Source organism: Phocoena phocoena, chromosome 10 (genome assembly GCF_963924675.1).
Source record: "Phocoena phocoena chromosome 10, mPhoPho1.1, whole genome shotgun sequence".
NCBI classification, from domain to species: domain Eukaryota; kingdom Metazoa; phylum Chordata; class Mammalia; order Artiodactyla; family Phocoenidae; genus Phocoena; species Phocoena phocoena.
Genome location: NC_089228.1, coordinates 67,610,203 through 67,632,852, shown reverse-complemented (window position 1 = coordinate 67,632,852; position 22,650 = coordinate 67,610,203). Strand labels below are relative to the sequence as shown.

General features: G+C 45.2%; 1 protein-coding gene across 3 annotated transcripts in view; it reads right to left on the bottom strand.

Annotated features, from left to right (window-relative positions):
- Positions 1-9,024: 9,024 nt before the first annotated feature.
- The window catches only part of C10H6orf89 (chromosome 10 C6orf89 homolog), a 27,209-nt gene continuing 13,583 nt past the window's right edge, over positions 9,025-22,650 (bottom strand). For all 3 annotated transcript variants that reach the window (XM_065885261.1, XM_065885262.1, XM_065885260.1), the window contains 5 exons: positions 17,318-17,472; positions 17,060-17,199; positions 15,765-15,894; positions 12,777-12,900; positions 9,025-9,676 (listed from right to left, as the gene is read on the bottom strand). In XM_065885261.1, the coding sequence (XP_065741333.1) occupies positions 9,582-9,676; positions 12,777-12,900; positions 15,765-15,894; positions 17,060-17,199; positions 17,318-17,472 (644 nt within the window). In that variant the 3' untranslated portion in view covers positions 9,025-9,581. The remainder of the gene's footprint in view (positions 9,677-12,776; positions 12,901-15,764; positions 15,895-17,059; positions 17,200-17,317; positions 17,473-22,650) is intronic.

Below are 22,650 nucleotides of genomic sequence, written 5' to 3'. Positions count from 1 at the left end.
ACTTCTAATTTAAAACAACCTGGATGCAACTAGATCTGCAGAGTCAACACAATCTCAATCAAAATTCCAGCAAGTTATCTTGACAAACTGATTCTGAAGTTTACGAAAGGCAAAGGACCCAGAATAGCCAACTCAATATTGGAGAAGAATAAAGTCAGACAACTGACAATACTGGACCTCAAGACTTACTATAAAGCTACAGTAATCAAAACAATGTGGTATTGGAAAAAGAAGAGACAAAGTATCAATAGAGCAGAGTAGGAAGCCCAGAAATAGATCCACATAAATATGGCAAATTGATCTTTGACGAATGAGCAAAGGCAATACAATGAAGCAAAGATAGTATTTTCAACAAATGGTGCTGAAAGAACTGGACACCCACACGCCAAAAAATGAATCTAGGGCTTCCCTGGTGGCGCAGTGGTTGAGAGTCCGCCTGCCGGTGCAGAGGATGTGGGTTCGTGCCCCGGTCCAGGAAGATCCCGCATGCCGCGGAGCGGCTGGGCCCGTGAGCCATGGCCGCTGAGCCTGCGTGTCCGGAGCCTGTGCTCCACGACGGGAGAGGCCACAGCGGTGAGAGGCCCGCGTAACGCAAAAAAAAAAAAAAAAAAAGAATCTAGACCCAGACCTTATACCCTTCATAAAAATTAACTCAAAATGGGTTATGGACCTAAATGTAAAATGCAAAACTATAAAACTCCTAGAAGATAACATAGGTGAAAACCTAGGTGACCTTGGGTATGGGGATGACTTTTTGGATACAACACTAGAGGCATGATCCATGAAAGAAACAATTGATAGGCTGGACTTCATTAAAATTTTGAATTTCTGCACTGTGAAAGATAATGTCAAGAGAATGAGAAGACAAGCCACCAATGGGAGAAAATATTTACGAAACATACGTTTGATCAAGGACTATTATCCGAAATATACATAGTCTTAAAACTCAACAATAAAAAAATGAACTACCTGATTACAAAATGGGCCAAGGTCTGAACAGACACCTCACTGAAGAAGATACACAGATGGCAAGTAAGCATATGAAAAGATGTTCAACATCATGTTATAGGGAATTGCAAATTAAAACAATGAGGTATCACTATACAACTATTAAACTGGCCAAAATCCAGAACGCTGACAACACCTAATGCTGATGAGGATGAAGAGCACAGGAACTCATTCATTATCAGTGGAAATGCAAAATGGTACAGACATTTTATAAGAGCTTGGCAGTTTCTTACAAAACTAAACATTACTCTTATCATACGATCCAGTAATTGTGCTTTTTGGGTATTACCCAAAGGACTTGAAAACTTATGTCCCTACAAAAAACTGCACATGGATGTTCATAGAAGCTTTACTCATAATTGCCAAAACTTGGAAGCAACCAGGTAGGTGAATGGATAAACTGTGGTACATTCAATGGAATATCATTCAGCACTAAAAAGAAATGAGCTTTCAAGCTATGAAAAGACATGGAGAAAACTCAAATGCATATTTCTAAGTGAAAGAAGCCAATCTGAAAAGGCTACATATTGTGTGATTGATGTCAACTATATGACACTCTGGAAAAGGCAGAACTATGGAGACAGTAAAAAGATCAGTGGTGGCCAGGGGTTAACAGGGAGGGAGGGTTGAAGTGGCAGAGCACAGAGTATTTTTTAGGGCAGTGAAACTATTCTATATATTATATTGTGTATGATACTATAATGATGGATACATGTCAGTATACATTTGTCCAAACCCACAGAATGTAGAACACCAAGTGTGACCCCTAATGCAAATGGACTATGGATTCTGGGTGATGATGTGCCAGTGTAGGTTCACTGACTGTGACAGATGTACCACTGTGGTGCAGGAAGTCAGTGGTGGGGAAGCTGTGCCTGTGTGGGACCGGGGGTATACGGGAACTCTCTGAACTTTTTGTTCAGTTTTGCTATGAACCTAAAACTGCTCTTCACACACACACACACACACACACACACACACACACACACACACACAAAACACACACATAGCCTGGATGCTTCCAGGAATTATGGATGGTCTAGTAGAGGTGGGACACAGGAGATGAGGAGGGGAGGCAAAGCCAAGAAGTGGAATGAGGCTGGAGGGGCCAGCCAGGACTTCTTGTCTTGTGGGTAAGGGAGAGCCATTGAGGAGTGCTGAGCACGGAAGTGAAGTGACACATGCTTTAGAAAGATCACTGCGGCAGCTAAGAGGACGGTGAATTGGGATGGTAGGATGTGCGTGAGAAACAAATGAGGTGGGGGGTCGGGGGGGTGGGAGGGAGGTCCAAGAGGGAGGGGATATAGGTATATATACAGCTGATTCACTTCATTGTACAGCAGAAACTTAACACAACATGGTAAAGCAATTATACTCCAATTAAAAAAAAACTGGAAATAAAATAAAGTCATGAATTCACAGCCAAAAAAGAAAGAGAAACATATTAGGCAATTACTGGCAAAGCCTAGGAGTGAAACAGCAAGGTTCTAAACTGAGGCAGTAGCCAGGGGGTTGGACATGTGACACGGAGGCAAACGCTCCAGGGCTTGGTCCTGACCAGAAGTAGAGGTGCTTTGGGAGACAGCTGATGGAGATGAGCTCCTGACACTTGGATTTACAGGACTAGAGCTCAAGTGAGAAGTGGGCTGGGCACGGAGGTTGCCCATGGGTGGAAGGTAAAGCACAGAGTTGAGATCTCTCCCAGGGAGAAAGAAAAGAGGAGAACCCAAGGGCAGACTGGTAGGGGAGACCAGTGTTTCAGAGACAGGCAGAAGATCCTACAGCGGAGACAAGCGGAAAGAGGAGGTTCAGGAGGGGAGTAGTGAGTTTCATGGAAGCCGAGGGAGGGAGGTGTTTTCCACAGGTCAGTGTCAAGGGCTACAGAGGGATTGAGAAAGAAGAGGACTGAAAACAGGCAACTCTGCCACCTTTTTACATGGAATCAAGCCTTACTTTTATTTATTTATCTATCTACCTATTTATTTATGTTGAAGTGCAGTTTTCAAGCAGGTAAATGAATAGCACTGTAGAATGGGATAATTTTTGAAGAACCTACATGAGACTTGGAGCAAATGAGAAGGGATATACATTTCTTAAAAACAAGTATTTTAAAAATTAACTGCAGACTTCTTGACTTATAATCCGGATAATCATTTAACAGGATGTGATTTACCAACAAGACAACGGTTGAATTCATACCATGGAATATTAGCCATTAAAAAGAATGGATTAGAGAGCTATGCCAGCTGACTTGAAGAGAACTCTGTGGGGTACTGAGTAAGAAAAGCAAGAAACATCAGGTGCCCGTAATATGATCCCAATATTGGCAAAGCAATGACAAAAATCTTATGATTTCTGATTGTGATTAGAGAACAAGGAAGAACGTGTGGAAAGATACATGGCAGGGTATGGCTGTGTATATATTACATTTACCTGACATGGGAAGGGGGAGGGATAAGGAGGAGGAGAGGGAGAAGGGTGCAGCAAGTAATACAAGAAAACAGGACACTAAACACTATATAAGAAATGGCCATATTTATGCATTTATATAAAACTATGCATATATTAAAAAGAAATTATAAAAAAATGAACACACAAAAATGACTTAAATCAAATCTCGATTGAGTTGAGTGCTGAGTGGCCCTAATCTTGTGGCAGCGGGGGTGAGCCAGCAAGGGGGCCTGGCTGTCCTCCTGCAAGGACCAAGGACATCCACGGATGAAGTGACACTGTGAGGGCACCTGGGCCGTGTGCAGCCGTCTGGGAGAAGGAAAATGGCGTTGAGGGTCTCATTTGAATTTTGGGCAAAGTGCAAGAACAGGGGAGAGTATTAACAGGAGGACTGAGATTTGAGAACTCATGGAACAGGAGATCAGAAGTCATTGTGGGCAAAGGGTTAGAACAGGGATAACAGAAGAATCTGTGAACGCAGGCGAGTACAAAGCCGGGTGTAGGTGTCAGAAGGACCAAGGCCCATGTGGACAGGTAACCCGGAGGCCCACAGAAGAGCCTTGAGGCCTGCCTCACGAGTAGGATGTGGCTACTAGTCTCCGAGTTACGGGTGAAGAGAAAACTGGAAACCAAAGAATGACATCAAGTACAGGAAAGTTCTTATCAACCAACGTACACACTTTTAATTGCAAAAAGTAAAAATTTTTGTTACATAAAACTTTAATTTACATACATTCTTTACAAGTTTGCAGGACATTAAGTTATGGTCAACATTCCACACTGAACACAGAGTAAGAGCTTAGACCATTTGGAGCACTCGTGGCAGGACAGGTGTCCCCCTTCCTCTGCTCACTGGGACCACCCAGGCCCACCACCCTGGTTCCCTGAAGACGAGCTGCAGCCGTCCTGGCTCCCGTCCCTCATGGCGGCGGGGAAGAGGCTGAGCACTGAGTTCCTGCTTCCCTTTGCCTCTCCAGTGTTCTCCCCCAGCCTAGGCGTCTGTTACTGACCTTTCCCCAGGAGGGAGGGGGAGGAAGAGACCACAGCCAGCACTTTTCTGAGGGTGAAACTATGGAAAGAAGTTTGGAGGGAAAGTCGCCTATGAGGCTGGGGCTTCTCTGGGAATGCCACAGGTCTGTCAGTTTCCGTCACCAATTTTCATAGGTTAAGTGCGAGTTTGTTCCTTGAAAGGCTGGAAGTGCTCTGAGGGGCTGAAGTTTGAAGGGTGGGACACTGCTGACCTCACCTACCCCACAGAGCTGTTGTTAGGAACAATGAGGACAATTATGCCTGGCACAAAGCAGATGTCCCGACACTCCAATTTCTGTCTGAAACTCTAAATTGGTTTCCCTCCTCAGCACAGGTGCTTGCAGCTGTGGCTCACTCTTGGATTGATGTGGGCTGACTGACAGATTTCAGCTGCATAAAGACAGGAGGAATGGCCGGTGGGCAGCCCCACCATGTCTGGACAGTTCCAGGCCTCTACTTGCAGTTAACATTTCTTCTCTCTACTATTCTGAAGAGGGCTGGACATTTCACAGTCTCCAGAGAGGGAGAAATGACAGATTTATAGCTCTAATGCTTAAATTACGCAGGACAGGGAAACCAGACACTAGAGGACCTGGACCATAGACGAGCTGGCTGGAAGGTTTCTCACCAAGGCCAGCACTTAAAGCCACGTTGCGCCCAGTGGGTGGACTCGGATATGGTGCACAAGGGAGACCGCCCGTCCATCTTCTCTGAGATGCTTTTGCAGAAGCTGCTGGAGATATGGGGAGGCTGATGGCGACACAGCACGTTCCCAGAGCCTCCCATTTTTCATTTGTGACAGGGCTCTCTCCATAAGCGCCTGACCTTCATAGCCTCCTGGCTCAGATATGCGTCTGCTCTGGACCCAATACATCCAGGTCCAAACGTGGAGAGACTCTCAAACCAAAATGCTATTTTAAAGCACATCTCTGGCACTCCCGTCCTTCAACCAATTTTAGTGGGTGAAAAAGTTTAAAAATGAAAGTTAATGAGTGTGGAACTTGTAACTCAGGAGAGTTTTTCTTCCATCGATAGGAGAACTCAAAAGCCTAAGAGATTCCTGTTTAATAATTGATTCTCAAAAGGTAGACAAGAGCATCTTTCTCCTTGCAACCAGACTTCACTTTCCCCTACGACCTGGCCTTCTGCTGGACAAGGATTAGATGAGAAGCAAACATCTGCTTTGAGGTTTTGAATTTTCACTATGGAAGGCACTGGTTAATGAGCAAAATACCATCTAGACTGTATTAAAATGATTGAGGCTATCACCTGCAGCTGAGGAACTATTTTGTTTTAAAATAATTGTTCCTACGCTGAGGTGTATGCTGGGTTTTGGAAGAAGGGAATAGAAAACCGAGAACTCAAAAACAAGTGATGTAAACTCCAAGGGGACCCACAACCGGAATTGGGCAGAGTCCTTCTTCTGGTCACACATCTGGAAACTTGTGGTGATGGGAAGATGGCTGGACATGGTTGTGTTCCAGCCACGTTCACTCTTAAAAGAGCTTTCAGATGGGGAGGGAAAAAGTGAAAGGCTTTTTACAAAAGTCATCTGTTAGATTCTCTCCATTTCTGGCTAAAACAGTTTTGAAAACAAACCCTGAAGAGTTCCCGGCTTGCTGACCCTGCCCCTAGGTTCTCCTACCTGGCTGGGCACACCTGAGTCAATTAAACCCACAGCTTCATTCCTGGGCACCATACTTGCTGTAGCAGGAAAATAATGTGGAACCATTATTGGTGGAACCAGCCATCTACAGGGCAGTCCTCAGCCCCAGGACTGTCCTGTTTCTTTACTTGTAAAATGAGGATCTAATACCTGCTTTACAGGACTGACAAAAGATCAGAGATCATGTGTATCGAGACACTTTTTTTTTTAATTAATTAATTTTTTTTTTGGCTGTGTTGGGTCTTCGTTGCTGTGCGCGGGCTGTCTCTAGTTGTAGCGAGCAGGGGCTACTTTTCTCTGTGGTGCATGGGCTTCTCATTGCGGTGGCTTCTCCTTGTTGCGGAGCACGGGCTCTAGGCGCGCAGGCTCAGTAGTTGTGGCGCACGGGCTCAGTAGTTGTGGTGCACGGGCTTAGTTGCTCTGCGGCATGTGGAATCTTCCCAGACCAGGGCTCGAACCCATGTCCCCTGCATTGGCAGGCGGATTCTAAACCACTGTGCCACCAGGGAAGCCCCTCGAGACACTCAAGCTGGAATGGACTGGACAAATGTTACTATTTCTTTCTCTCAGAAAATGACCCCAAATTTGTCCACTTCACAGACGTTTTGTATTTTGCCAAAGAGGCAGATTCTGTTTTCATAAACCAGTTATTTCACTCTCTCCTTTCCTTGAAAAATTGAGAGTGGCGAGGATAAGTTCTACCTCTCTTCATAAGCCAGAACAGGTGTAGAGTCTGTTCAACACCTGACTCCTGGGGACCTCAGGACACCTGGATGTAATACTTCACACTGGTGCCAAAGCAGCCTTTCTCCCCTGAGAGCTGAATTCTGGGGACACGAGCCTCTGCTCTGGGAACTGACAAGAAAGGGAACCTAACCCATGTGCGGAGGTCACCGCCATGTGACCTCTTACTAAACAACTCAAATTCACGAGAGCAAGTCCCTCTGTTTAAAGCAAGCTCTGCGGTTTTGCTCTTACTGTGGTGGTAGAGATGGGGAGTTATGTGGTCCCACCAGCCCCCCGACCCTGTTTCCTCATCTTTATGACCCTTTTCCCACACCGGGAAACATGGAGGGACTTTTGCTGCTTCGATGGAGGAGCTGAGAGCTAGGTGAGCAGGGGAGATCCTGCGGCACCCTCACACAAAGACTTGGATAACTAGAAAGGAATTGGCTGGCAACCCATTGATCATTGACTGGTCAGTGGTAGATTCTGCTTTTCAGAATTACCTTGAGAAAAAGGTGAATTACTTCTCAGTATCCAGTAATTAAAAGTGGAAAACCTCTTTGGAGAACTTCTCCCCTAACATAAATCTATATTCAATTCTGAACTGGACAGATTTTAAAATGATTTTAAAAAGTCTCTACTTATCTGCTGCCATACCATTCTTTGTTGAACTGTAGACAGCTCAGGGGACCTCCCAGAGGATGACTCAGAACACCAACACATACAACGGTTTTTCAGTTTTGAGCTGAGGAAGGTATTTTATGAACATTTAAGGTGTAAAGGGCTGGAGTAAAATGGGGAAGGAACACAGGGTAATTCATAAAAACAGAAATTTCCATCAACAAAACAGTTGCTTTGCTCCTAAGGAACCCTGTCTTTTGTTAATCCAGAGGACCTAATTTAAGAAAAATGCTGAGAGGCCTCTAAAGAACTTGTTTACGTATAAACCTTCCCCTTGTGCAGTAGGGGTAAGGACACTGAAAAGGCTCGAAAAACTTGCACAAAGCTGGCCTCCAAATGATCTCTCTGATCTAAAACCTCTTAAATTGTAACTGCTTAGCAGCATGACTTTCATATGGACACAAAGTTTTGTTTTTCCTGTATCAATTCACACAAGGCCTGATTCTTTTAAGGAAAAATTCCCTCAGATACAATTCATCCTAGTTTCACTCAAGACCGTGGAGGAGGCTCTGAGCTTTTCCACCCTGGACTCTGCGAACCCTCCACGTCCTTTACAAGCCCACACACAGGCCACTCAAGCACCTGACGATCCTCACTGCTGCTTGTGAAAGTGTAGAGAAACAGGGCCTGGGGACAAGGTGCAGGGGTGCCTGCAAGGATGAAGAAGACCCCATAAGGAGTCACACCCACCCTCTTCCCTCACCACTGTCTGCCTCTGGTCTGTAACTCGACACAGACACCTCCAGTATCTGTTTGATTTCTGCAGTTCAGAACCAGGGCTGCAGTGTGGTTTGCTTTTTCTTCAACTTGGCAATGGCATTTTCAGAAGCCAGATTTTTAAGAGTCGATAAAGGAATAATAAAGGGAAAAAGGAAACAAGAAAAGAGTGTCCTTCTTTACACACTCAAGACACACTAAAAGCACTTGGGGAAAACAATGAGCATAGTGAATCATCCAATCAAAAGAACATGATTTTATAATTTCACAAAAAATAAAAACACCTCACCTTGGCTCCCAGTACAGAGAGAGTAATCATTTCAAGACAGAGGGTCACACAGTCGTACGCCCAGCTGGCCAAGACTCTGGGTCTGGAGTTCCTTCCCCAACCACATTACAACATCAGCTTGACACGTCTGTAAAACATCTTTCCTGCAGAAAGTTGGACCCTAAAGATCAAACCCGGGGAGGCACCCTCTCCCCCTCCGAAGACATTTGGTAAAAGCAACAGAGCTGACAAGAGCAGTGCTGCCTCAGCAGTAAAGGGCGCTGGCCCATCCAAGGGAGGGGGACCAGGAGCCCAACTTCTGAGAAGCCATCCAGATACGCAAGGGAGAAGCGGAGGGAGGGGAGAGGCATAAGAACTGATAGAATGGAGACAAGAATTACCTTAGGAATTACCATTTCAATTACAATCAGACTCCGACCTGGCATCGCTGATACTCCAAGAGCCATGGACACTGGGAAAGAAGTGCACTTCTTGAGTGCAATTTGAGGTTATTTGATCCTTTTTCACCGGTTCTAGATTCCATTCTGCTTGGGAAACTGCAATGACTTCTTTAATCATCCATGGCTTTCCAAAAAAAGTACAGGGTGGTGTGACCAGGAAGAGAGGACAGGCAGGCCCACCTGGTAGAGGATGGCTCTAAAGTCAGGACCTGGTGACTGCCCTCTCGTGGCCAGGGAGCCAGCAGAGGGGATCATGTCATGCAAGTGAGGGAAGGTATCACCCGTGCTCCCTGCCTGAAGGGCAGCCTCAAGGCTTTGGTGCCAAAAGGCCTGGAAGAGGCCGGTCTCTCACAGATGGGTATTGGCAAGGTCCTGGCCAAGCAGCTGGGCTGGAAGAGTTGGGAGGGCTGGGCTCTGGCCTTTGCTTCCTGCACACAACTGGCTCACACACGCATGCACAGGGCAGGCAACTAAGCAACCAACCCCTGGAAAGTGGTTTCATCGTTTTTTGTTTTTATTTTCCCCCTTTCGATCCGGTCTTCAGCTCTCAAACCTGTTCCTTTAGTTCTGTTTCCTACAGTTCTGAGAGGGTGGTTCCATCACAAATGACCAAAGGCTGGACCCCTCTGGCTATAATGTAGACCTTCCAGTGGGTGGCGCCAGCATAGCCTTGAAGGGAGACACGAACAAGGAAAGCATGTGAATGTCAGGCCTACCTGTGGGCACGAGCAAGGCAGGTCCACCAGAGCTGCCCTCAGATTCACCTACAGACTCAGAGGCAGTGCTTGCTCTGGAGGTCTTTTAGCTCTTCCTGGCATAAGTATCCCCAGTTATTATCAGTCCTCTCTGTAACCTGACAGCCAGTGGGAGCCACTATGAACCAAAGTGCTTCATCACCAGCCCTCGCCTGGGTAATTGTGAATCACCATTCAGCAGTTTTACAAAAGCAGGATGCTCTAGATAAGGCTGATATGGGACATCGATTCTCAGGTCTCATTTTTTCCAGCAAGAAGACAGAACGGGTTCTGAGGGGCGCCAGGACCCCCTATCCAATTCTCCTGAGGTTATACATAATATGGTCTCATTACAGAATCTCCAGATTAACCCAAACCAGTATTTCCTAAATTGTATTCTGCAGACAGTAGCATCCCATAAAATAGTCCAAGGAAAAAGGGTTCCCTGGTCAAGTAAGTTTGAAAAACACTGGATTTCTCCAAGGCTTCTCAGAGTCTTTTGTACACTAATGTATACTATGTTTCAACAAGACAGGCATTTCCCAAAGTCAATGACTCAAGAGCCCTATTTGCCAAAGGTCTTTCCAAGGGGCTCCTGTTTGCCCCCTAGGGTCATGAGTGATCCGAAGAATCGATTAGGAAACACTGACCTATATCATTTGAGCGATACGAATAGGCTAGGAAGGTAAAGTTACACAATTTTAACACTTCAATAACTTCCTGATGGAAACATTTCTAGAGAATGATATATACCACCCATCTTTAAACTGACAGCGCTGAACGGATGTGCCCTCTACTTGGTAACTCCAGAAAGGTTACTACGAGCCGTGACTGTACCATCATGGCAGGTGTGTGGGCTCACCAGCATCAACCTCTGATGCCTGACTGACACCCACGTCATTCTTGCAAACGCCGCCCGTCACAGGTTTTCTGGTGATCCCCTTCCCCTCCGCTTTCATAGGATAATGCTTATTTTGTCAAAAAACACAGAACCTGCTTGTCACAGTGCTATTCTTAAGGGTCTCTTAGGTGCAGGAGCTGCCACCTGTCCTACAGCCACTAAATTAGTCTCCACTGTCAGGGTCTGCTTTCTTGCCCTCATTTTTCACTGTGGCAGCTGCGGCCACTGCTATTTCTGCCGCTGCTTCAAGTGTCCACTGTCCTCCTCTGCCCTCTCCACCTCCACTCTTCTCCTGACTTGCCCGCTTCCCCTTGCTCTGGTCGGTCTCCATTAGTTCTCGACGTTCCTGTCATGTGCTGGCCTTCATGGACACTGCCGACCACAGGGCTCCTTCCCCTCTGGTCAGCAGTCTGCCGGTCACAGCACAACAAGCATCAGGCTCTGGATTTTAAGCTGTTCTGGACCAGCCGCAGCAGCCTTTGTGGCGCACAGCTTCTTGGATCACTGCCACTCACCATCTTTTTTTTCTTTTTCCCTAATTCTATAATTGGCATTCTGGATGCTTGTGGGAGCCGAAAACATGGAATTTGGATAACTAAAGTGTTTCTGTAGTTGTCTGAACTGTCAGGCGTTTGTAGAACATAAGACAGAAACTTTTTTAAGCACAACTACACACTCCAAACCCGGAATGCCATACAGACTTGTGCAGCGTCACTCCACTAAAGGAAGATGGTTTTGGAATAATTTCCACATAAGAATTCTCTTTTCCGCAGTAAGTCTCAAGGGCCAGACCAGCTGTGCTCCATTATCGGTTAATGCTTAATTTGTGCATTATTTTTATTTTTTCATTTTTAAGTGGAAATAAAAGTTATGTAACTTGGTTGGGTTAAAGTTTGGCAGTTCGCAGTCTGCATCCGACCTCCAAATGAGATGAGAGGTTTCTAGGGATTGGGATCCTCCGAATAGATAAAATTAAAAGAAATCAACTGGAAAACCAGTCTGGGCTCTGCCAGGAACTCCAGGGCTCCCCTAGGTTTTGTGAGGCAAGAAAAACAAGGAGGATGATGGTGATGCTTGCTGATTTATGTGCTTCTGCCAAGGAAATTCCACTGTCAAACTGACAGCTACTGACAGCAGTTGATTCAAGGCTGTTTCTTTGGAACGGATTTTTAGAATATCAGGTACAGAACAAGTCACATTGGGAAATCATGGAGCCAAGGGTGAGTGATGACTGTGAGGCTGTGACCTGGCTGTGGGACACACACGGAGGGTAGTATTTCCTTGGGTGGCTGCTGCCCTTACATACTGCCTACATCATTTTATTAGCAAAATAGGCACAGAAAGGCTTTCCTCAAATCTGAACTGTACCTCCTCTGGCCTGACTCAGTGAAAGGAGTCACTTAACACTGATGCTTTGCCTAACTGATGGTGGGGCCTTGAGGTGGTCACCTCTCCTCTCTGGATCTCAATCTCCTTATCCGTAAAATAAAGGATCACTCTAAATACTCCCCATAATAATTCTTTCTAAATTGAAATCTCTAAAGCCAATGGAGGGAATTCCCTGGCAGTCCAGTGGTTAGGACTCCATGCTCTCACTGCTGAGAAACTGGGTTTGATCCCTGGTCAGGGAACTAAAATCCCACAAGCCACGTGGTGTGGCCAAATAAATAAATAAATAAAGCCAATGGACACATACATTCTAAATGTGCATACAAGACATTTCTCTCTGCTACATTTTCTCATTACTTCTCATTACATCTAAGCATAAATATTGACCTTTTTAATAAAAGAAGGCTATTTTTTTTTTTTTTTTTTTCTGGTACACGGGCCTCTCACTGTTGTGGCCTCTCCCGTTGCTGAGCACAGGCTCCGGACGCGCAGGCCCAGCGGCCATGGCTCACGGGCCCAGCCGCTCCGCAGTGCGTGGGATCTTCCCGGACCGGGGCACGAACCCGCGTCCCCTGCATCGGCAGGCGGACTCTCAACCACTGCGCCACCAGGGAAGCCCAAGAAGGCTATTTTTGACTCTACTTAATGAATCTTTGTGAAGGCAATATTTAATTTTTAGAATGTTTTTTGAGTTAAAAAGTAAAAAGACCCTCCAGTGACCTTGCCCGCCGGAGGCTCCACCTACCAATATCCCCTGGCTCTAGTGGCATCGCCATGGACTGGCAATGTCTTCGGCACTGGAAGGGAGGGATGAGTTGCAACATGGCCTCGCCGCTGCCAATGGTAAACAGGTCATGCATCCTATGCATCTGGAGGAAAAGACATGGGGGAAGAAAAGGAAGGAAAGGAAAACAAAATAAAACCCCGGAGCATGGGACAGTAATACACAAAAACTCTTACACATATGGCTCTGAGCTTCCTCGCAGCCTAAGCAAAGAGGAAAACAGTACCAAGAACACAATTCACAGTTACGTCCAAAAGACAAAAACAAACTAGTTTCTCCTAAGTATGGCATCTCCTGGTACTGAGACCAGGGTAAGATTTCTTCTATGGTTTTTCCTAAAGAGACGTCGTGTAGTTTTGTGGGCACCATCCTCAATGACAGCCCTGTAGCAGAAACGGCACGAGCTTCATAATTCACAACTATTTCTAGCCACAGTTTCAAAGTAGGTCAAAGGCAAAGTATCTAATTGTATTTTAACAAAAGTCTAGCAGAGGCCAACACGTGGTGATCTAAATAGGCAATCTTCTGAGGGTCTGGTTTGACCCAGATAGATAATTTGCATATCCTTCGGACAACGGTCCATGGAACATTATCACTTACTGTTAGGCTTTTGACAGCAGCAAGTTCAAGTTTATACTTTTTGGCAAGACTCAAGTGAGCAGATACATGTTGTTACTGATTAAAAACTAATGACAGTAAGATCAGCCTCTGATTTTGAAAGCTAAGGAGATAACAGGATATACACCTACACAGGTAACTACTGCACTGCTGAGGGCATAATACTGCTACCAACAGGCATTAAGTGCAACCTGCTGTGTACCAGGTAGAGCTGTGAACCTTGGGGTTGGGGAGGGGCAGGGAGTAGAGATAAAGGGAGAGGTTGGTCTTGCTCAGGCTTCTCTTCCTGTCTAGATGGTGAGAGAAAACCCTAGCGTCTCCCGTTCCCTCCCCTCGTCCCCCTCCTCCCAGCCCCTGCCCTCTAGGGAAGCTCTTTATATGCCCTTATAAAGCAGGGGTAAGAAGTCTGACTCCCTGGGCCACATCCTGGTTTTTCCTTCACCGCTTGGGTCCTCTAGAGCCTTGGGATGTGGCCCTATCTTCTCCTGCTTCCCAACCCTGGTCTCTTGGTTGCTCCCACAGGCCCTGGCCATGACTCTGTGTCCATGGAAACGCTAGAGCCATTTCAACTGCTGCTATAGTGACAGAAGGAGGACTAGTGTCTTGAGCTGGCCTGTGACTAACTGGTAGTAACACTGGCAGAAGCCCTGACATATGCAGTCTTGAAAAAATCCCAGAAGACAAAAATAAGCGGATGTATCTCTGTTTCATATAGGCCTGAGAGGGGGTGGGACCATGTTCATCCACATTCAGGATGAGGAGGAACTGACAACGGGATGGAGTGGGCCAGCCCTAGGCAACACCGTGGGGTGGGTAAAGTGGGCCTTGGAACCCCTCACCTCTTCCCCCAGGGCCTCTCAACAATCAGCCCCCACTGCTTATCTTCTATCCCAAGGCTGCCTCTTGGATTCTGGGCCCACAGACATGTGACTTTACCAGGGTCCAGGGCACAGGGATGTGGACCAAGGGCGGAGTAACAAGGCTGTGGAGGAAGGACAGCCTGGGCCAGGGTGGGGAACAGATGCTCTAAGAAATCAAACTCTCAGGATTTTTGCCTATTTGGGCCACTCCCCTTCCCAAAACATCCTTGAGAACTGCAACAAGATGACTCTGACAGTCTGTGTAACTGTGTATTTAACCCTTTGGCTGGGCTCCTTGGTGTCCCTGTTAAGCAGACTGGTGAAATTAACTTAAGGTTCAAGTGGGAAAACCCAAGATAAAAGATCAAGGCCCTCACCCAGAATTATATCATAATTATGAAGATGAAATCATACTAGGGCCCCGAGTTCTAGCCGAAAACAGCAGGATAAACTTCTTTAAAATCTGAGGCAACAGCCCAGCACCTCCACCCTACAGCTGGCAGACAGAAGTTCTTACTTCTAGATGGAATGATTGTTTTTAAAGGCTTTGAAATTCCTTTAACACGATTCAGCAAATTGGAGCCAAACAATAGTGTCAGGAGGTTAAAGACACGACCCAGAGTGGGTAGGGGTCACAGTTCAGCAAATTTAATTTTTTAATAAAGGAAAACTCATCCTTTTAATTATTCCAAACCAATCCAGGCTCAAAAACCTTCTTCAGGAATGAGACTCAAAAAAAGAGCAATTCAGAGAAAAGTAAACAGACACAAACACAGAACAGCTATGCCCAGTCCGCTGGCCCCAGAGACGGTAAATGTGGGCTCTGGGTACCTGGCCACGGACTGAGGTGAGAACCACTGCCACACACACTGGGCTGCCTGCCTCAGGCACAGGCTTGTCAGCCCTTTTGTTCCCAAACCTCTCCATGCTCCCAAGCTTTTTGCTTTCCCGGTTCTCTATCTGAAGTTTCTCATTTGTTTTTTTCTGGGGAAAGCCAACCTGGGAGTGGAGGGTGAGGAGAGACCTCTTATTAACTTGCTGTGTCCTTGGGCAAATGACAATCTCTCTGGGGCTCAGTTTCCTTCTCTATAAAATGAGTAAGCTGGACTATTCATTTACATACTATTCATTCATAGTCTGCCTGCTTTCTACTTGGAGGTAGGGAAGTCAGACTAACGGGATGCTCAGGACCCTTAAATTTTTAGGATTTTACTTCTTTTAATATAGAAAAGTAACTTGCCCCCAGGTGTTAAGGGCAGGAAATACATCTGCAAGGTAACTAGACTTTCTGTAAGTGTGTCTTAAGTAAAAAGTCAGGTCTGTTGGCAAGCAGGAGGAGGAGAGAACTTTAGATTATGTGGCTGACCCCTCAATTCACCCCCTAAGTTGACACGCAGGGAAGGCTTTATGACATCAGCCCAGGTACCAAATGAGAAAAATTCTAGAGCCAAGTCCTCTCAAAATTTCCTACCTTACTCCCCACAGTAGGTTCTGGTTGAAGAAGGAAGCACTTTTTCAAGGAGGCTTCTTTTGGAAACGGCAGGTAGGTGAACACAGGAAAAAGCTCACGTAAAAGGTGTGATCTGTTCAGAGGTCTTCTCCTGTAAAATGTGTAAAAGAGAAAAATGTAGTTAAACTGGGCAAGCCAGCCTAACTCCGTGACTAACAGAGAGCTCAGCAAGGGTGGGAAAACTGTGGGCGGTGGGTGAAGAGGGGAAAAATGTCAGGACAATATCTGAAGTATTAGGTCCATGAAGAACAGTCACGCCAAATCAATTAATAGTAAAATGTACACACACACACAAACTCTACTGCCATGATTTGTCTGTGTGGGTGGGGTGTTTATAAAATCCAGCTAAAACAACATATAGAGGGAGAAAAGAAACACTCCATTCATCCTCTCTTGGCAAAGAGACTGAAGTAACAGCAGACAGGGCAAGATAGAAGAAGGGAGGAGGAGGAAGCAAAAATCGTGAACCTTCTGAGGTGGAGCAGCATGAAGGAGGAAGCCTGTATCAGCTTGTTACACTGAGTATTTGATCATGTAAATAAACGACAAATTTAAAGAAAGGCAGAAGCACAGAAATCATCTGACAAAATGCCTGAAAAAGCAGTTTTAATTCTCTTTGGAGTGGTTCTAGAAGTAAACTGGCCTTCCTTTTCTTCTAGAAAACAACTTTCACCTGAAGAAACAGACCATGTCTTCTATAGGACACAGCAAGGAACAAGGAGATAGACCTGGGTTTCAATTCTGGCTGGGTGACCTTAAGCAAGGTACTTAACCTGATTCCCACTTTTCTGATCTGAAAAATGACAGTGATAATTCCTACTTCCCAGAGCTATTATGAGCATCACCAACGAGTAACAGATACTCAGTACCAAGGCACACAGCCTGGCTGCCAAGAAATAACTTTCCCTTTTATTCTTTGTGCTCTCTCTGCAGTCCTCAATGCTCAGGACCCACTCAGCATGAACATAAATGCTAAACACATACTTAGAAGTAAATTATGAGTCTATCAGGCAATCTCGGTATCCACCACAGTGGTGCCCCTCTTGACACACCTCTTTGGACTCACCCACTTTCTCTCATCAAGTTTGCAACAGTGCACTCCTGAGTATCATTTGACTTGAAGAGTGTATTGTAAAGTGCTTGCACAGTGCTGGGCATAGCAGCGTCTTGGCAGTAATTATCCATAGTATGGTTCTGACATTTGGTCTGCCCCCCCTCTGCACACATGCACGCTGAGCGGCCCTTTCCACACTCACCATGGGTAAGGAAATGGGAACCACCGTTCAGGAAAGCAGCGCCACCACTTGGTGAAAAACCCTTCAGTGAAGCCTTCTGTAACCTCAGGGTACTGGCACAAAAAACGCTGAAGCCCCTCAGATGACAGGGGTTGTCCGGTCTTGGCAAGGCAGAAAACAAAAGTGCAACAAGACAACATGGAATTACTAATCACGAATGTCACAGCCTAGCCATCAAATGGGTAATCGATCAGTGGGAGAACCTGCCTTCTTGCTCACCTTGATCACCAGAGGATGGAGTCTCTCAAATTTCCTTGGGGTGTCTTCCAGGAGCATCACCTTGAGGGGTAATTTCTGGGCACAGCCGGTGCAGTTGGCAGGGATGGGGTCCGACTCATTCTGCTCACACTCATTGGTCCACCAGGGGTCGAAGTCTGAGAGAGGAAGGGATATGGAGAAAGCAGATAGAGCTGGTAAATCTAGTTGCCACAGCAATGGAAGCAGAAAGACATAAGAATAATTTTAAAACCTAACAGTGATAAGCGCATGTGACCTCTGAAAAGGTACATATCAAATACATTAACCCCAGAGAAGGGAATAGAGGGCTTAGGGGCCAGAGGTGGAAAGGAGAGGTACTTTTCTCTGTATACTCTTCTAGGCTTTGTGGAAAATATTTTTTAACACATACAAGTATCTCCTAAGTCAAATCAACAACTGAAGTCGAACAGTTTGAGGAGCTATATTCGGAGACATGGGGTTGGAGATGCAGTTCTTCCACCGTTTTCAAACCTGCAACCCATAGGTCTGACCCGGCTACAGCACATGGGGGAGGGGCAGGCAGGAAGGGTGGTCCCATCGTCAGTGATGAGCCCCTCTGCATGCATGTCTTCTCTGACACCCTAGGCCCTGGGTTCACAAGTACAAGTGGAGGCCAGGACGGCTCTGGGAAGGAAAACTGAGAAAAGGGCACAGACAGTAGGGATGGAAAGGAGAGACAGGACTTTTCAGGGGCCCATCTTTGGAGTGGAGTGAACTGCATCTGCCCGTTAAGCACTCTGTCCGAGCTCAGGGTGGGTAGGGGCTACTAATCATGGTTTCTAGCCCCAAGGACTGCAGGTTGGTCAGAACTAGAAGAATGCCCCACCCAGACCCTGATGTGACAGCTTGCTGGCTCCCCACACCTTTCTCTGGTCCTTCTGTGAGGGGTTGGCTCTGTTTCTATGCAGCTCTTCTCAGTTTCTCTGTGTTCCTTCCCTCTGAGACTATTCTGTTCATATTATTATTACATTATTTCTTGTTTGCTTTCTGTTCCGTTCTGGGTTTCACCTCTGTTCTCTGAGATAGATGTTTCTTTCCTTTTTTTTTTTAAGATGAATTTTCCCCCAATATTTCATTATGAAAGATTTCCAGAATACAGTTAAGTTGAAAGAATTTGCAGTAGATATCAGTATATCTACTACCTAGGTTCTACCATTAACATTTTGCTATGCTAGTTTTATCATATATCTATCACTGTTACTTTATTGCTTACAGAAGGGATTTAGAGAGACAAGTAGTAGCTTTCTAACCAACAACTTCCTGTTCTAAGTCATACATAAAAGTTAAACTATAGTAGACAGTACTGTATTGTCAAAGAAAGAGTTGTAACTGTTCACATGTGTTTCAAACAAGTGGGGCTTTTCAAATACCTCAACTAACAAATCACCATCTCCCTTTAGTTCATTTAAATGTTCATATTTTTACTCATTTGATTAGTAGTAAAAGAACTGAGGTATTTAATGTTAAATTGCTTTATATTAAATCATTACATATAATTGAGTTTGTGATTGACTTTATTCACAACTAATCCTAAGGGACCAGATACAACGTAACCATATAGCACCTTAATTTTAGTATTTGAAGCATACATGCTGGGAGGCTAATGTAACATAGCAGGTCTTTTGAGTGGCCATTGTTGACTGCCCAGAATCCCAACATCTCAGTTTTCTTGAATCTGCTATAGTTAATAGAGAACATTTCATGTAAAAAAAATATGCTAGAGAATTGAGATAGATGTTTCTGATAAACTCTAATTTGAATCCAAAATGTTTCACCAGATGGTTTCTGATTAAAACCCAATGGAAACCCAATCAGGAGAGAGCCTACAACAAAAGACGACAGACAACCAAATGTGGCTGAAACCAAGTCAGCTCTTTAAACCAATAAACACATGTGGAAACCGACTCTTAACCACAAAACATTTTCTGTAGTCAGCAGAAGGCAGCAGTCGTGCAGTATAAGAAATCCTCATCGGGGGGAGGGCTGTGTTTGTTCTCAGCACGTCTCCTGAGCATCCTCCATCTCCTGCAGACAGAACCTGTGTTTCCCTGAGGCAGTTGCCACCCACTCTTCTCATCCAGGGGACTGCGCACACCTTGGCACACACAGTGTTCACCATGAGCCTCCAGGGGCAGCAGAAAACCCTTTCGTGGAACTTGTTTCAGTGGCACACTGAGGCTGCAGTATGCTTTTTTTTTTCCAGTGGCATACTCAGGCTGCAATTAAACTTTTTTTTTTCCCTTCTGGAATATTTTCAAATGTTCTTTATTAGAGGTCAAATATGATGAATTCTTGCCAAAATACAAGAACTCTGGGTAATGGACATACAACGAGGCATAAATAATCATAACAACATGTTACAATAATACAGCATTTCCATTTCCAAAGTACTTGTGAGGGAGGGGGTAGGAAGCGGAAAGAAAACTAACGTGCTCAGCGCCAAGCCCAATACGAGTCATTTCTGCAGGTAATATATCGTTTACTCTTTACCACATAATTACTGAGGAGGCACTGCTATTCTCATTTTACAGATGAGCAGACTGAGACTGAGAGGCAAGAGGAATTACCGAGGCACCTGGGTGCAGTGGGAAGAGCACAGGGGATGCGGTGGGGCGGGGATAAGAGGACAGAGGCTGCTGAGGAAGACTGTGATGAGGACTTCTAGGGCTTCCTTCTAGGAAGGTTATTCTGGATTGTGACTAGGGTGTCCTGGAAGAGAGAGGCTGGGAAGAGGAAGACCCGGTGGTACTTTGTTTTTGTCCTTTTTTGGGGGAGGGAGGGGTTGTACTGTGATGAGAGGTGAAATACGAGAGTCTTTTTTTCTTTAAAAAAAAAATTTTTTTTTTGGCCGCAATGTGCAGCATGTGGGATCTTAGTTCCCCAACCAGGGATTGAACCCACACGCCCCTGCACTGGAAGCACGGAGTCTTAACCACTGGACTGCCAGGGAAGTCCCTATAACGAGAGTCTTAACTGAGGTAGTGGGCTTGGGAAGAAAGGGGTGATTCCGGAGGCAGTGATAACACAATCTATGGCTCTAAGAAGCACTATGGAGAATGTCTGTGCAGGCTGAGATGGCACAAGAGCTCCTCATCTAAGGGAGACACTGGAGAGCTGCATATATTGATCATCACATTTTTCTGTAGTAATGTGTCGTATTCCAAATGAATCAATTAATTATGACAATCTTCCCAGGAGATAAGAGTAAAGTGTCAGGAGAAATTCGTCTAATTTATACAGAGGTGCTTCATGGGCTAGTAGCAGGCACTTCTGAACCTAAGGGTATCAAGAGATTATTTTAACTGTAACTTATTTTAGTTTTATTCTGAGCTTTAGATATTCTTGGGATTAACAGGTAGAGATATGTGAAAAGCAGGTGGAGGAAGAAAACCCAAAGAAAGTCAAGAAAGGAAAAGAAAACAATAACAGGTAATTTAACAAGGCGGCAGAACACAAGATGGAGACCTGTAGACATGTAGACATCAATAGTGTTCTTACAGTGTGGACCATAATCATTTAAAAATGGAAATGGAAAATGATCTCATTGACAAAAACTGGCAATAAATTTAACAAGAAAGGTAAACCTAGAAAATTTTACTGAAGGATATAAAATAAGACCTAAATAAACATATCATACCATGATCCTCGATGGGAAGACTAATATCATAAAGATGTCAAGTCTACTCAAAAAATACATATGTGAACCTTAATACAACTTGGATAGAATCCCATCAGAGTCTCTTACTGGTGAAGGTGCAGATGGGGTGGGGTTGTGACCACGGCATTCTAAAGTTCATCTAGAAGAGAAAATGTGTGAGAATGGCAACAGGCAACAACCCGCCCCCTGACAAATTAACTCTGGGAAATACTTAAGTGCCAGAAGGCATGCTGGGGTAATACAAATGAATCACGAAGTGTGGTCATGGCTTAAAATCTACAGCGGATACTCCCCGCAGGGCACAGATAGAGTCAGAGACTATATTAAGAGCCTCATGTGACAGACACTGGGCGGACTGTGGACCTGAGGACCCTCACCTCTGACTGCTCATGGGTCACTGGAGAGCTCGAGCCTCTCTTTGTGCCACACATGAAGAGGGCAGGACGAGAGGGAAAGGGCATTGCTTTGCTCTCTCTGTGTAGATAATATGAACAAGTAATTCACGAAAAATAAACACAAATGGCCTAAAAGAAACACATGAAAAGACATCCAACTCCACTAAAAGGTGACTTAAAGTGAGATACCACTTTTCAGTTTCTTGACTGGCAAAACAACGGCAATACCCAGTGCTGATGATCTACATATGCTGTTAATAGAAATTACACATCAGTGTAAGTTTACGTAGATAATTTGTTAGTATTTATTAAAATGTAAAATGTGGGGCTTCCCTGGTGGCGCAGTGGTTGGGGGTCTGCCTGCCGATGCAGGGGACGCGGGTTCGTGCCCCGGTCTGGGAGGATCCCACGTGCAGCGGAGCGGCTGGGCCCGTGGGCCACGGCCGCTGGGCCTGTGCGTCCGGAGCCTGTGCTCCGCAACGGGAGGGGCCACAGCGGTGAGAGGCCTGCGTACCGCAAAAAAAAAAAAAAAAAATGTAAAATGTGAACAATCTTTGACCCAGCTATTCTACTTCCGAGAATCTGTCTTACAGAAATAATAGTATGTGTGTATATGAATGTCCCAAGTCTTTTTTTTTATAATAGTAAAAAATCTAGAAACTGTTCAATTATGGAATACTCACAGAATGGAATAATATAAAATCCTGGAAAATGTGTATACTGGGTTGAATAGCGTCCCCCTTAAAACTGAAGTCCTTCTGGAACCTCAGAAGATGACCATATTTGAAAATAGGGTCCTTGCAGATGTAATTAAACACGAGGTGATACTGAAGTAGGGTTGGTCCTAAATTCAATCTAAATGGTGTCCTTATTAGAAGAGGAGAGGACGCACAATGACACACAGTGGGAAGATGGCCCTGCAGAGATGGGGACTGGCGTTATGCTACCACAGCTAAGGAATGCCAAGGATTGATGGCAACCACCAGAACCTGGAAGAGGCAAAGAAGGATTCTTCCCTAGAGCCTTTGAGAAGAAGAGCCTAAAACCCCTTGATTTTGGACTTCTAGCCTCCAGAACTGTGAGAAAATTAATTTCTATTGTTTTAACCCACCTGCCCTTTGGTACTTTGTTACGACAGCCTTGGAAACTAATACAATGTGGGTGGCTTCTGGGTCCGTAGGAGCCAAAAATATGGACATAAGCCCTTTCTTGCATGTGTGACTCAAGAACTATTTTATATT